Here is a 16,322-nt window from a genome sequence, read left to right as displayed (position 1 = left end):
ACAGAGGCATTTTCTCAATTGATGTTCCTTCCTCTCAAATGATGTTAGCATAGGTCAAGTCAACATAAAACTAGCCAGCACACTAAGTGTGGGTTTTTCTGAACAGACCCAAACCACTGAATCTGGAAGCGACCAGAGTTTTCTTAAGGCTGTCAGAAGGAAAGGGCTTGACTTCCCAGAGCAGCAAGATGAGGGGTTGGTTTGCAGTGGTTAAAAGGGGGATCCTGGCATTGTCGTCACTGCTGTCGGTGGGCAACTACCTTAGCAATAAATGGGATTTGAGCAGTGAACACTTATACTCTGTCATTTCGGGGACTCTGAGGGAGAAACATGCACCCCGTGTAACTGCTCTGAGAGGCAGAAAGGTTCTACCCTCAGCATGGATCTGTATACGGCTGGGTTCATTAGCTTCCAGGATGCAGCTTGGCCCATCCCAAGCTCACTAGTCTTAGGTGCTGAAGTCAGAGCATTTTCTAGGTGTGACGTCACCTACTGCCCCTTAGGCTTACCAATATTAGCAGTGGTAATGGCGGAAAGGGCAGCTGAAGAGTTCCCAGGACATTTCCTGCTCTTTCTCCTAAAACGGTGATCCTGTCTGCAGCTGGTATATGCCACTTTCTGCAAATGCCATTTAGAGAGAAAAATTAGAATTTGTAAAACTGCTAGATGAAAAAGCGGGTAACTCCTTAAAACAAAACAAAGCAAAACTCTATGAAACATCTCTTCCCTGAGTTACAGTTTTCTGATTTCGTGTGACAGAGGCAATCTGAGCTCTTCAGAGACAGGCAGAAGCAGGCACAGTGGTATCGAGAGGTTCTCAGGCTTCCTAACACTGTGGCCCTTTAATACAGTTCTTCATGGTGAGGTGACCCCCAACCAGAAACTTATTTTGTTGCTACTTCATAACTGTATTTTTTTTTTTTTTACTGTTACAAATCATACTATGTGATACTCAGAAGATCTTGTATTTGACCCTAAAGAGGTCATGGCCCACAGGTGGTGAACCGCTGGATTAGATGATACCCCCCCCCCTTAGCACCCCTGCTCTCATTCAGCTAGCATACTCTCACACTTTAGGGGAACATTTGGAGAGCCTTTTTTATGCCATATTCAGCTTTATAATTCAATGTTTAAAAACACCAATCAGAACAGGTATTTGACTTTTCATTCTTTTATTAAGGCAGGGTTTCACTCTAAAACCCAGGTTCCCTGGAGCTTATGGTATAGCCCAAGCTGACCTCAAACTCTTGAACCTCCTGTCTTAGGCTCCAGGGAGCTGGGATTCCTGCCAGTCCCCTCCTGTTTCTGCAACACGGTTTTCTCCTTTGTAGTGTATTTTACCTCCCAAGAGTTCTCTGCAGGTTTTGTTGTCAGCCACCTAACTGTTTAATGCTATAGATTCAGACAAATTTACTAGGAAAAAAAATGTTGGGTCTGGGGGCACATATCTGGAATCCCAGTACTTAGGAGGTAGAGGCAGGAGAATCCGGAGATCACAGCACAGCAAACCTTGGCTACACAGCAACTTGGAGGCCATCCTGGGCTACTTGAGAACATATTTCAGTAGCAACGGTAGTAAATTTATTATCAACTATGCAGGGTGGCACGTACAAAAAAAAAAATCCCAACATTTGTGAGGTAGAGGGAAGAGGACCATGAGTTCAAGGTCAGCTTTGCCTACACAGTGAGTTGACCACGAGAACTTGTTTGAAAATAAGTTCAGGGCAGAGGGTAGGGTACAGAGATACTGTGTGTACTGTCTCCCAGTGGTAAAACTTTGTAACCCTATAATACAATGTTATAAGCAGATGTTAATGTCTATGTGTGGCCAACTGTTTTCTTGAGGTTTCTGTGGCTTTAGTGGCACATGAAACAGGGTTTCTTTGTGTAGCCCTGGCTGTTCTAGAACTTCCTCTGTTGAACAGGCTGTTCTCGAACTCACCGAGAGCCGCCTGCCTCTGCCTCCTGAGTGTTGGTATTAGAGGTGTGGGCTACCACCACCTGGCTTATGTTTATGTCTTTATAGTTTAAGGTTTGGGTCTCTACCACCCCAGCAAAGAAACACAACAGCTTAGTGTCGTGATTTACATTTTTTTTAGCAGCCGTATTTCTCACGGTGTGGCATGTATGTGACATACCTTGTAGGGCTGTTTGGAATCATGGGAGCAGGGCTGCCAATAGAGAACAGGAATGAGCTGCCACAAGGAACTCCTTTGTGTAATTTAAAATGGCCCAGTGAACTAAGGTAAAAAGATATAAAGTTAATTTCCAATATATCCAAAATAAAATGTTTCAAGCATGAAATCCGCTACTGTTACTCAGGCTGACCTGGAACCCACTGTATAGCTTGGGCTAGACTCAAACTTAAGGCTTCATTCTGCCTTAGCATGGGAAAAGATATGGAGAAGATACCAGAGAGTCACTGCCCAGGAAAGGGGGGAGATTTTGTGGGGGACTTTGCCAGGGAACGCTTCAAGTAAGAGGGCTAGGAGGCTGGGCCTGGGTGGGAAGGTGTAGGAACTCTGTAAAAGGTGCCTAATTGTACTTAGAGGCAATAGGGCTGTTCAGGCCTTGCTGTGCCAAGGTTATGGATAGCAGGCGTCACAGGGTTGTAGCGAAGGAAGGGTGGATATTGGGGTCCAGAGGGCACCCCCAGAGGTGTTTGAGATCTCTCCAGGATTGAGGTATAAGAGCTGTCAGGGTAGTGCTTCAGACCCTACTGTCTCTCATTCATAGACTTCCCAGTTCATTTTTATGAAGTTTCATGTGAGATTTCAGCTTGCAAATGTTCTAAACTGACTTCACTAGGATTTACAATACACACGCTTACACCCCTTGCTATTGTGGATTTCTGAGACCCAGGGAAGGTCCTGAGCTACAAGGGCCAAGGACCAAGACATCTAGCTAGTTAGTACAGAAACACAAAGCAGGGTGGTTCCCTTAGCAGGACTCAGCGCCACAAGGACGGTGACTCCTGGCCCCCCAGTTCTCCCGGCCCGGGGGCGTGGCGTACAGTGCCGGAGGGCGTGGCATAGTGGGCCAGGGGTGTGCCCTGGCTATAGGGGGCGTGGCTTTCCTTTGCGCAGCCTCTCGCGCGTCCGTCCCGCCCCATCGAGCCTCCGGCGCTCGATTGCGGGTGTCTCGCGGCGGCAGCATGGCGGCGGGGGCGGCAGTAGTAGCTGAAGCAGCGGCGGCTGTGGCGGAGGTCGGCTCTGCCCGGCAGTTTGAAGAGCTACTGCGCCTCAAAGCCAAGTACGCGGGGGCGGCGAGAGGGCCGGGGAACCTTCGGGAGGCGAGCCGGGGCCTCTGGACCCGGGGGCGGCCCGCCAGTGCGGCACGTCCGGAGCTGAGCTCGCGGCCCAACGGCGGCGGCCCTGGTCGGGCCTTGGAGGGACCGGTCCGGGAGGGCCGTGCAGCGGGGCGCTGCGGCCCCGGTGTGCAATGGACCTGCCTCCCAGAGGCTCGCGTGCGGCACCTCCCGAAGGACAGGCCTAGATGGCGTCCGGGGTTTTCCTGAAGCCCCAGCTGGCCTAGGGAGGGTCTGCTGCGGCCGGGTGCACCGGCACCTCGCCTTGGGCAAGACTTCCCAAGGCCAGTCCCGGGGATGCGGCGGAGGCGTGCACGTGGCTCCCTGTGACGCTGCCCAGCTTTGGGCTGCAGAGTAGTGGGGGGAGAGGGAGTTCCAGGGACGACTGCCTGGGATCCCCCAACCTTAACCCAGCATCTTGCCTGCCAGAAACCCCACCCCCAGCTTCCTCCTCCTGGGTGAGTGGGCTGGTGTCCCCAGGGTTGTGATGGTTCTGGTAAAGTGCTGCAGTGGTTGGCGTACCGGAAGCTCTCTCCGGTGTCTTCCCAGAGCAGAGTGGGCGGGTGGGAGGGTGATGGGCTGACTTGTGCTACCCCCTGTAGCATGGGGGAGGATTAAAAGAGCTCATTCAGAGACTGGCGGTGTACCTAGTGCTTAATACACAAGACACCCTAGTTCAAACTCTAGCACCGAAAACAAAACAAACAAAAAACCTTCCAGTTCTTTCGAATTTCAGGTTTGCTTGGTACTTTTTTTTTTCAAAGAAAAAGAAGAACATTTACCTGTTGGTAGAAGCTGGGTTCAGATAGGTCCAAAAGTACCTCCCATTCTTCAGGCAGAGGCCTTGTGGATGACGCTGGGCATGGCCTCCTGGAATGATGAGGGCTTGTGTCGACACGCCCTTAAAAGTTTGGATTTAAATCATCCGAGAAGATTCTTTTATGTGTGTGTGTGTTTCACGTGCTTATCTTTTTTTATATTTCATGTTCTCAATAGATCTTAGTGGGTGAAATTTTATAAGCCATTTGTTCTGCAAGTTCAAGGTCAGCTTGGTCTTCCTAGTGAACTTCAGGCTAGCCAGAGGGCTGTAGGGAGACTCTGTTTTCAAAAAACCAGAAAACAAACATCCAGTCCTCCCAGAGGAAAAAAAATACCCAAATAAGAACAACAACAAAACCTAAATTCATTTACACTCTTGACAATGCTGTATGCCCGAGATGATTCAGGAAACATTTTCCCCTCTGCAGTGACTGATATGAATAGGCATCATGGGAAGTGCTCTGTGACACCCCGGAGGGAGTTACTTTGTGCAGATGTGGAAGTCATTAAGAATGCTAAATAGCACTTGGGGTGCAGTCATTTCCATGTCATTGCGTCTCAGTTTTAAAATTTGATGTGGGTTGAAATCTTTTTTTAAACTTTTTTTGTTCTTTTATGTTGCGCTTGTGTGTGTGTCTGTGGCCAGAAGGGGACATCAGCTCCTTTTTGGGGGAGTTACAGACTGCTGTGAGCCTGTGTTGTGTGGGTGCTGGGAATCGAACCCAGATCTTCTGGAAGAGCAGTAATTAGTGTTCTTTTTTTTTTTTTTTTTTTTTTTTTGCTTTTTCGAGACAGGGTTTCTCTGTGGCTTTGGAGCCTACCCTGGAACTAGCTCTGTAGACCAGGCTGGTCTCGAACTCACAGAGATCCACCTGCCTCTGCCTCCCGAGTGCTGGGATTAAAGGCGTGCGCCACCATCGCCCGGCTTAATTAGTGTTCTTAATCATTGAGTCATCTCTCTAGTCCTCCAGTCAAGACCTCCCCCCCTTTCTTTCTTTTTTTTGAGACAGTTTCTCTTTGTAGCCTTGGCTGTTGTGGAGCTCACTCTGTAGACCATGCCTGCCTTGAACTCACAGAGACCTACCTGCTTCTGCCTCCAATTCTGGGGTTAAAGGGTGGGTACCACAACCACCTGGCTCAGAAATTTACTTTTTATATTAAAGTCATCTAATCTGATGTGTTAAGTTACTGAGATCTCAGCTCTTGTCTCTACAGTGGGGTGGGGGGTGGGTACTGATGCCATTTGTTGAGTCTGACTGATGAAGAACTGAGACTCATGGTCTGCTAAAATATTTAAATATTTTGGGGTGCAGTGCAGCTCACTGGTGGGTGCATGTTCAAGGCCCTAGGTTTGAACACTAGTGCAGGAGGTAAGGGAGTTTATGTTAGTGACATTTTCAACTTGATCTTTCCAAAAATGTCCTCAACGCATTGGGCATATTGGTCTACTAAGAGGGAGAGACTGGTTACATATACTACACATATTACTACATATACTACACATCATCTCTATATCATATATGGAAAAGTGAAACATGCCTTCATCAATGCTGACGCACGCATGCATGGGCAGCCTGTTTTTTATTGGGCTTCATGGTCTTGATTTGATAGGATGACTGACCAGTTCACTTCCTCAAGGAACAGGTTCCACCAAGACATGAACTTGGATCACTGTATTCCGAGTCCAGAGCGTTACCCATTACACCACGGGAACTGGTATTGTATCTCATATATGTGCCTATAATTGGCATTCCATGCTTAAAAGGCATGTAAACATAAGAATATCTTGTGCAATAAAAATAACTATTCACATTAAACACATGCAATGATGTTACAAACACATTTTTATTTGATCTTTCTAGCATCCCAGGATGTAAGTTGTTTATAGGTGTGGGAATTCAAAGAATTCAAAGTCATGTTAATGCCAGTGGAGCAAAACTCAGCTCTGTGTGCACACTGTTCTTCCTTCTCCCCCTCCTCTTTTTGAAGCAGGGACTTGTGTAGTGGAGACTAGCTTGTAAGGGAGACTTGGCTGAGGATGACCTTGAACTCCTGATCCTTCTGCCTCCACTTGGAGAATTTTTTCATGCTAGGGTTCATACTAACAAAGCCTGGTCGCCTGTTTTCTTTTATTTATGTTTTTTGTTTTGCTGGGATTGAGCCCTGGGCCTCAAGCATACCAGACTCTGCCACTCAGCTACATCTTTATCCACCTATTGTAATTTAAAAAAAAATCCAATATTATCAACATTTGCCTATGTCATTAAAAATACTTTGCAAATTAGATTTTTAATATATTTTAAATATTTAAAAATATTTTGATATTTTAAAGTATTTTGTTTTGGCCATTTAGATGCTATTGTTAGATCATAGTTTGTTTTGGTCTTTTTTTGGTTATTTTCTGTACTAGTAGTAAGATATATGCCTTCATAAATCTTTGTAGTTTTAATTTTCAGAATAAATACCTTTGGTTATGTACTTTCTGGAAGGTCTTGGTTTTAATTTCTACCAACAGGGTAAGAATGTACTCTTTTTTTTTTTTCTTTTAAGATTTCTTCACAGACATGTACATCCCACCTTTCAAAAGTACAGTATTGCTCTTGTGTAGCAACTGAGTGCAGTGGTTTTAGCTGTCTCGGAAGCACACTCTTAAAGTCCTGGAGTTCCTCCAACAGTGGCACCATCTGTCACTCTGGCTTGCCTGTGTTTGGACTTGATGTATATAGATTTACACAGTTCTACCCTGCTTACATTCCTTTCTTGGCCCTCCTTTCCTCCTGTGGTGGTTAGTAGAGATTTTCACCTTGGTAGGAGCTACAGTCCCCAGGAGACCCGACTGTCCACGGGCATTTCTGAGGGATCTAGTTAGGTTAACTGAGTGGAAGACTCACCTGCTCTGTTCCCAAGTTCTGGGAGTAAAGGTGCGCATGCACTACCTTGTCAGCTAAGTATTTTTTTTCCCCTTTTTTCTCAAAATAAGCCCCTTGAATTGCTTTGTTAGTTGTTCTGCCACTGCCACACCTGGACCAGTTGCTAGTACACCTCCCCTTTTCTTTGTGAGTATTAGTCTGTGCTCTGATCCCTCCCTTTGCCAATCAAGATCACCTTGGGTCCTCAGAAGCCAAGTCAGGATTTACCTCAAGGAGGCCCTGTTACTTTCTCCCTGTTTGAGTCATGGATGCAGTGATGCCAGTTTACCTCAGGTCATTCTATAGCAGATCATGGCCATGCTTATTCTCAGTGTCTGTCACATTCTCTAAACAGATGAATTAAGTTGTATTTGTTTGTAGTTTGTCATGCTCAGGAAGAACAGGTGTGTGGGGTAGACAGGCTCTCAAGGTAGAAGCCCCTTTGTAAAAGTGGCTGTTTTGATTGAATCATGATAGAGTGGGAATTGCGTGATAGCACTAAATGAGTGTAGCCACGCTTTTCCTCTGTGCTGCTCTTACCACTCCAGACTGTCTTGGGTATTACATCCAGACTTGTCAGTGTGGTTGTCTTTCAGTGTTGGAGTGTAGGGTGCTTTGTTCTATCTGTGGACAGTGGGTGTATTATGTGTCAGACTGCTTGGGCATTCTTTGACAAGGCCTTGTGGATCTGCTTTTCTTCTTGCCACTGTTAGGCTTTGGAACATCTCAGATGCTCTAGTGGGCTGGGAAGAGTGGCCAGAGCCTGCACAGGCTTCTGAGGGAGGGTGTCACTGTTCTGAAGGCTAAAACTCAGGCCTAGGCCCCAAGATTACTTTAAGGAGGACTGAAAAATGTCTAGCTGAATGCCTGAGAAAGAGAAGTCTGCTTTTGGCTGAGGCCTAGAACTCATTCTTGTAAAATCTGCCAGATAGAAGTCTGTTTGGTGCAAATTGTAGCCCATCTAGGGAATAGACAGTGTGTCCTTCCTTGTCTTCAGTAGAACCTCTTATTTGCCTTTGTATTCTTTTAGAAGGCTTTGTCTTCATCAGTTCTAACTAGTCCCTGTGGTCGTGCTCCCCCGCTCCTTCCATTATTGAGGTGATTTGTCTGGCCCAGCCTAACCTTGAACTCAATTTGTATCCAGTCTGGCTTTGAACTGCTGATCATTCTTCTGCCTCAGCCTGGGATTACAAACATACAATTTCACACTGGCCTTCCATTTCTGTTTTAGCATATCACCTAGCTTTATATTTGAGCAAAACCAGGACTTAAGGAATCTTCTGTCTAAGCCCTCCCCATCCCTACTTCTGACATGTCATTTAATCCATTCTTAATTCTCTGGAGTGCAAGACAGTGTTGTCTTTGCTCTGACTTACTGTTGTAATATGAGCAGCAGGGCTGCGTCCCCAGTACCCGGCCACCCACATGGCTAGCTCTAGCTTATGCCCCGAAATAATTACACGGAAACTGTATTCTTTTAAACACTGCCTGACCCATTAGTTTCAGTTTCTTATTGGCTAGCTCTTACATATCGATCTAACCCATTTCTATTAATCTGTGTAGCCCACGAGCTGGCTTACCAGGAATAATCTTATCCTGCGTCTGTCTGGAGTGGGAGAATCATGGCGACTCCTTGACTCAGCTCCTTTCTTCCAGCATTCTGTTCTGTTTACTCCGCCTACCTAAGGGTTGGCCTATCAAATGGGTCTAGGCAGTTTCTTTATTAATAAGAAATCACTTCCACATCAACTTACTTTCTCAACTTTCTGGAAACCTTGTATCTACAGTTGCCTCAGATTGTCAGCTCTCTGTCTACACTGGTGTTGTCCCTGTGCCATACAAGCATCTGGGGATTGGGATTTTTTTTTTCCCTTCACTGAAGTCAGGCTCGGCCCTCTGCTGTTAAATTCCTCTGTGCAGTCCAGATCTCTTGAGGTCGATTTCTGTGGTGGACTTTTCCAGACAGCTCACTGTGCTGCTTCTTTTAGCATTTGGCGATGTTCACTGTTTGTTACTATCTTGTTACTCCTTCTTGCCATCTTCTCTTGACTTCTGCAAGACTCTGGACTTAAAACTCCTGAAGCCATCCCTCTTTTATTTCTTCCATCTCTCCTGACTTGATGTTGATGAGACCCATAGACACTGACCTCCAGTCCCCTTTGTCCGCTCTGTGACATGGTTGGTTCTGTATTTCTTGATTTCCAGATCTGTAGAGAACCTTGGTTGAGCTTAAGCCCTGGTACTAATACTCCAGTAGACTTCCTTTCCTCCTAGTGATGACACTTGCCTTCAGTGTCTATGCCAGAACTTGTTGTCAACCTTAGATTATGGTCTGTCACCTTTTCCTGCCCCTCTGGTTGTAACTTGCCTCATTCCATTGTGTGTGTTAGGAGAACTTTTGTTGTGGGCAGGGTCCCACTTCTCACTTTTTTTTTTTTAAGAAAACTATTTATTTTAAATTATGTCTGTGTGTGAGTACTGTATGTGTGTATGTGGGTGCCCATGGAGGCCTGAACCTTGGAACTGGTGTTTGAGACTTTTGTGAACTGTGTGACATGCATGAGTGATGGGATCTGAGCTCTGGTCCTCGTGAGAGAACAGTAAGCTTTCCCAATGCTGAGCCATCTCTCCAGCCCTTTATCATTTCTTTTGTTTTTGTTTTCCAAGCCCGGGTTTCTCTGTGTAGCCCTTGAACTCAGATCCACCTGCCTCTGCCTCATAAGTGCTGGGATTAAAGGTGTGCGCCACCACTGCCCAGCCCCTTTATCATTTCTTGTTCCATTCCTTGATTATAAGTAAATGTGTTTCTATTTTCTTTTCTCCATATAACATAGATTTATGGGTTGTTGTTTTTTGGTTTTTTTTTTTTTTTTTTTTTTGCTCCACCTTGGGGAAGGATTTTATTGGAACTTAGAATTCTGTAAATCCAGGTTTCACTTAAATTTGAGATGGCTTCAAAGATAAGTCTTTATGAAGATAGTTTTATATGAAAATTACTAAGATTGGTAACATTGAGGCTTCTAGGAAGTTAGCACTCTAATGGCTCCACTGTCAGTTCATATAGAGATGCTCAGAGGGTCCTTTGGCATTCCAACTGCAAAGGGCATTTATGAGCAGTGGTCTCAGCCTTGCTTTCTTTAGACTTGCCTGTTAGGACTTCTTTGTTCTTCTGTGGTTCCAGTTGTACCCCCCTGTCACAATGCTATGTGAAATTAATAGTAATAATGTGTCCACAGCCATTTCTCAGCAGCAGCTTTCTTGTACAGAAGTTCAGATTCCACTTTCATCATGGGTCTGAAAACATGATTGACGTGTCAATTAGTTGAGATGGATGGACATTTAGAACCACTTACTGGGGCTTGATCTTGACTCAAGAAATGCTATTAACTCGAATATTCGTCTAAGAGTCTGAAGACTGGTAGTGATTCTGAGCAATACAGCTGAATTCTTAGTTTCCTAGGTTGGAGAATTTAATCTACACCAGTATTTGTTTCCAGAATTATTAGCAAATGTGTTTTATTGGTTTACAGGTCACTTCTCGTGGTCCATTTCTGGGCACCATGGGCTCCACAGTGTGTACAGATGAACGATGTCATGGCAGAGTTAGCTAAAGAACACCCTCATGTTTCATTTGTGAAGGTACTATATATTTTCAGTCTTTTTTTCTTTCATTTCTGACTTAATGAGGTAGACTAGATTTTACAGTGTAAAGGAACAAGCTGTGAAATTCCAAATACTTGAATTTTGTATTGAATTCTGTTCTGTTTGTACTAAGTTGTTCTGACAGGTCAGTAAAAATGTTGCATTTCTCATATAATAAAATCCCTACAGAATGGGCAAAGGACAGAAATATTTGACAGCAAAAGCAGACCAGATAATTTATGGGATAATTTTGGTTTGATAGTAGTTAATTAAGACTTCATTGAGAAAATATCTATGATGTGAAAAATGATCCTAGAAAGTGTATCTATGCATAGGTTGCTGTGGTCATTGGGGAAGATGCTGCTTTATCTGCCCCTCCTTTCTCTACCGAGCCCCTTGTTTTATTCAAGCCTTGGTTCCTACATTCCTGTTGTCTTGTAAGAAGGTGGACTCCAGGAAGTTGATGGCTGCTGGAGGTTATCAGACTTGCTTTACACCTGTAATCTTAGTTATTCAGGAGGTAGTACTGTTAGGTTTAAAAACATGGACAGATATATTAGAATAATGAATTATTGGGAAAGAAGGTATACTGTATGTTCATAAGTCTTAATTCTTAAGAGTTTATTTATTTACTTTGAGACAGGGTCTCACAGCACAGACTGGCCTCAAGATCTTAGTTTTCTTGCCGCCCAGGTGCTGGTATCAGCACCTGTGCCCCTGTGAGCCAATGCCGAATCCTTAGGATTTAAGACAAAACCCAAAACCGTGTTTTTAAAACTGTAAATTGTGAGCTCAAAAATACATGTTGACAAATATACCTGTATATGAGTTTAGAAACTATATGAAGTGCTGGGTGTCTGTAGGTCAGAATTCTGTTTTCTAATTCTTAATTCCTTTGCTTGGTAGGCGATTACATTTTCTGACAGCATTTGTGTAGACTGCACCTGTGTGCCTTGTATTCTTGTATCTTATGGCTCACAGTGCCAAGCGGTACAGCAAAGTAGACATTGAGAAGGCTTACTCCATGTCTTACCTGCTAACCCTTTGTCCTTCCCCATAAGTAACCTGTTGTATTAATTTTGTATGAATTCTCCCAGTTTTTCTTTATGCAGATAGGGCAAATATGAATATAATAGTTAGCTTTTTAAAATTTAAGGACTTATTTAAAATTCTGATGAAATGCATAATGTAACCTTAGAAGGTAACCCTAAAATGTCCAATATAAATAATGGAAGGGTACACTGAACCTGCATGTTTGGTCAGTGATAAAAGATAATGACTACAAGTGAAATGAATGATTAAACACTTCAATCATGGAATTAGTCAGGGTGATGGTAATTGCTCCATGTCTGCTTTCATACAGATAATGTTACTGGTTTAGGTAACACACTGTTCTCAACTGCCATCTGAATGATTTATTTAAAGTGACTATAGAATTGCTTCTCACATTGGTACCAGACTTGGCAGTGAGATTTTAAGTTGTTCATGTGCTTAAGTGTTGCAGCGAGCCAAGAGTTCGAGGTGTGTGGTACTGCTGGATTGTCAGGGACACCTGAGCCTGACAGCACCTGCTGTTTAAGGGGATGGCAGCAGTACTCTCGTTAATTAGGACTTCTAGAAGTTTCTGGAGTAAGGCTAATAATGTCCTAGCTCATCAGTGTCTTTTTTTTTTTATCCTTTGTAGCACGAATAATAAAAATCCAGAGACAGAAATTGGGGTTCAACCAGAAAAACAAGGCAATCAAGCCACTAGAGAAGTCTTACTTCTACCAAGGCTGGGCAACCACAAACTAACCATACTGAAGCCTCTCTCTTTTCCCATTTTATATTCCCTCTAATGCTGGGATTAAAGGCTTGACTCCCTAGTACTGGGATTAAAGGTGTAAGCCACCACCACCTGGATTTGTTTATGTATGAATTTGTGTGGTTCAAGGTAGCCTTGAACTCACAGAGTTCCATCTGCCAATCTCCCAAAACCTGGGATTAAAGGTGTGTGTCACCATTATCTGACCTCTAGAAGCTTTAGCTCTGCCTCTGGTCTTCAGGCAAGATTTATTTATTAAAATATAAACAATATACCACTATAATCTTTTCTTTGTGTGTGTTTGTTTTTGTTTTTTGAGACAGGGTTTCTATGTGTAGTCCTGACTGTCCTGGAACTTGCTCTGTAGACCCAGGCTGGCTTAGATCCACTGGGATTAAAGGTGTGTGCTACCTCTGCCCAGCTATCTTTTCTTTTTGAGTTGGGAGTCTCACTATGTTGCCTAGACTGGTCTGAAACTCTTGGACTCAAGCCTCTTTTTTTTTTAAAATTAATTAATTAATTAATTTATTATGTATACAATATTCTGTCTGTATGCCTAAAGGCCAGAAGAGGGCGCCAGACCTCTTTACAGATGGTTGTGAGCCACCATGTGGTTGCTGGGAATTGAACTCAGGACCTTTGGAAGAGGAGGCAATGCTCTTAACCACTGAGCCATCTCTCCAGCCCCTGCATCAGCCTCTTACAGTTGGCACCTCAAGGATGTCTTACTATACCCACTTTTCATTTATTTGTTTTTTTTTTTTTAATGTATTAGTTTGGCATTTTTGACCTTGATTTGTGAAACAAAGTGATTGTTTCATTCTTTGGTGATAGATTCACAATGTTACTTATATAAGTGATCTTTTTTTTTTTTTTTTTTTTTTGTTTTTCGAGACAGGGTTTCTCTATGGTTTTGGAGCCTGTCCTGGAACTAGCTCTTGTAGACCAGGCTGGTCTCGAACTCACAGAGATCCGCCTGCCTCTGCCTCCTGAGTGCTGGGATTAAAAGCATGCGCCACTACCGCCTGGCAATATTATTATTTTGAAGCAGAGTCTTATGTATCCTAGGCTGGATTGGAGCTTACTATGTAGCCATGGATGACTTTGAGAGTTTAGGAGTGATGGGCTTGTAGTGGGTGACATTGTGCCCTGGTTATATGGTGCTGGGGGTCAAACCAGGACTTCCTACATGCCAGGCCAGCACTCTACAAACTGAGCTACTCCCCTAACTTAGTAGGTGATCTTGATTAAGGTGTTTAAATGGATTGTAACTATCAAGATTAGCTTTCTGATTGATAAGATACCAGTTCAGACAGATTAGCCACACATTCCTAGTCAGTTGTGAAGCTTTGTTCCCACTGCAAGCTGAGACTCAAGGCTTTCACATTCATTCTCTGGGAGTCCCTTGTTCCCTGACTTGTGATGTTCCTGTAAGATGCACTGGTGTTACCTCACTGGTGGGCTAGGCGAGGTCCTTCCCTTTAGCAATTGCTGCCATATCCAGTTGAATCCTGAAACGTGAGTCCCTCTGTAGGCTCTCACATCTCTAAGTGCTTTGAGGAAATACATGAGCTAGTTCCATTACTAAATACCTTACAAAAAGTTCAAGCTTATTCAGAATAGAGTGAAATAGCTAATTAGAATATTAAGTACTTTTGAAATACATAGTTGTTTTCTACCTAAAATGGAAGTTTGCTTTATTGATCTGTGTATGGGGATGGGTGAGTAGACAGATGAATTCATGATTTTCTGCCTTAGCCTCCTGGGTGCTGAGTTTACAGGCTTGTGATACCATTCTAGTGGGAATACATATTTGTCAATTAATTATTTGGTAGACTCTTTCAGAATATGATATTTGGAAGGGGGAGAAAGTAGGAAAGAGGAAGAAGGTCCAAGGCTTTGTCAATGATGAAAAGATTGTGTGCTTTGGAAAAAATCAGATCCAGTCTGTAAGGAAGTCTATACTCCAGTCTGTAAGGAAGTCTACACTCCAGTCTGTAAGGAAGTCTATACTCCAGTCTGTAAGGAAGTCTATACTCCCTTCTTGCATTTCTCACTTGCCATGTGTCATAGTTGCATTTCCTATTGCTGTGATGAAATCCTCTGACAGAAACAACTTGAGAGAAAAGTTTATTTAGCTCATAATTCCAGGTCCATCGTAGCAGGGAAGTCATCTTTAGAAGCTTGAGGCTGCTGTTCACATTCAGAAATAGAACAAGAATGATGCATGCTTATGCTTGGCTCTTACATAGCCCAGGATCCCCAGCCTATGGAATGATGCCACCCACATTGAGTGGGCCTTCCCGACTAAGTGTAAAGTTAAATTGGATAGTTCCTTCTCAGTCATTCCCTGAGGCCAGTCTTTGAGGTGTTTCAACCTTGTCAAGTTGAGAGCTAGTTAACAGTGACCATTACTAACCATTGCACTTCAATGTAAACTCTCTTTAGGATTAGAGTCAGCTGTTAGGGAGTTTAATGATGTTGCTTTAGCCAGTATTGTTTCATTGTATAGTGCAAAGGTTCTCAACCTGTGGGTTGCAACCCCTCTGGGGGTTGAATGGCCCTTTCACAGGGATCGCTTAAGACCATTGGAAGGAAAACACAGATATTTACATTATGATTCATAACAATAGCAAAATTATGAAGTAGCAATGAAAATAATTTTATGATTGAGGGCTCACCAAACAGGAGGAACTATATTAAAGGGTTGCAACATTAGGAAGGTTAGAACCACTGGTATAGTGGCTGCTGTGTTGAGAGTCAAGGGTATGGAGGAGTTACAAAGTTAAATTGCTGTGTTTTGTAGCTCCTGTACCATCCTTTGTAATTTTGGGGCCTGTGCTCAGGACCTCACATTTATGTTAGACAAGTGTTCTACTACTAAGTTACATTGAGGCTGTCAGAATCTTCAGGGATGGAGAGGTGTCTCAGCAATTACAAGCAAGGGACCTGGTTTCAATTCCCAGCACCCACACTCCCAGCACCCACATGGTCGCTCATAACTTCTCTAACTCTAGTTCCAGGGCATATGACCCCCTTCTCTAACCTCTGTGGGCACCAGGCATGTAGGTGTTGCTCATATATATATGATATATATATATATATGTATATACACACACATGATAAAAATACATAAATCTTAAGTTAAAAATAGGTTCCTTAATACCTGTTGTATTCCTGCTCTGAATAGGCAGGTGTCTTAAAGAAAGAGTTCATGCTGTTTAGTTTCCAGATGCTTGTACAATTTCTCTGTATAAAGTGGTTGAGATGACAGTGCTAGTTATTGCCAGGAATAAATGAATTAGTGAACAAAATACCAGGCATTATCTAGCCTCTAGTAACTTTCAGCTGTGAGCCATTTCTATAGCACTGACATGCTAAACTAAAGTAGAAGAGTAAGGACCCTACAGGGCATGGTGGCACACACCTTTAATCCCAGGATTCAAGTAGATGCAGGTAGATCTCTGAGTTTGAGGCCATCCTGGTCTATATAGCAACTTCTAGGTCAGCCAAGACTACCAGGGAACTCCTGTCTCACACTCCCCCAAAAGAATGAGTACCCTCCATCTTCTCACTTCTCACCCCTTTTCCCAGGCACACTTTAGGAAGGCTCTGAAGAGCTTCTCCAGGGTAGGGAGCAAGTGGTTCCCACCATAGGCATCATTGTGAAGATGTAGCGGTGGGGGTGGTAAATCCAATCCCCAAAGTGCAGTCTTTCTTCTGACTATAGTAGTAGAAAGCTACGTGTGGCATAATGACAGGCCCAGATTTTATAGTTCAGCGTCACTTTTGAGCTGTATCATTTCTCTATCTGAGCATAAGTCACCCAAGTCACCTTTAC

General features: G+C 43.7%; 1 protein-coding gene across 2 annotated transcripts in view; it reads left to right on the top strand.

The window, feature by feature from the left end:
* Nucleotides 1-3,108: 3,108 nt before the first annotated feature.
* The window catches only part of Glrx3 (glutaredoxin 3), a 31,020-nt gene continuing 17,806 nt past the window's right edge, over nt 3,109-16,322 (top strand). Inside the window, exons 1-2 of one of the 2 annotated variants that reach the window (XM_041667248.1) lie at nt 3,109-3,252; nt 10,566-10,674. In XM_041667248.1, coding sequence (XP_041523182.1) covers nt 3,155-3,252; nt 10,566-10,674 — 207 coding nt within the window. In that variant the 5' untranslated portion in view covers nt 3,109-3,154. Of the gene's footprint in view, nt 3,253-10,562; nt 10,675-16,322 lie in introns of those variants that run through there. The other variant, XM_041667249.1, reaches the window with a different exon arrangement.

Source organism: Microtus oregoni, unplaced genomic scaffold (assembly GCF_018167655.1).
Source record: "Microtus oregoni isolate MIOR12 unplaced genomic scaffold, Mior012 000016F_ref0000370, whole genome shotgun sequence".
Lineage (NCBI taxonomy): Eukaryota > Metazoa > Chordata > Mammalia > Rodentia > Cricetidae > Microtus > Microtus oregoni.
Note: the sequence above shows the minus strand (reverse complement) of the source record. Positions and strands in the feature narration are given on the sequence as shown.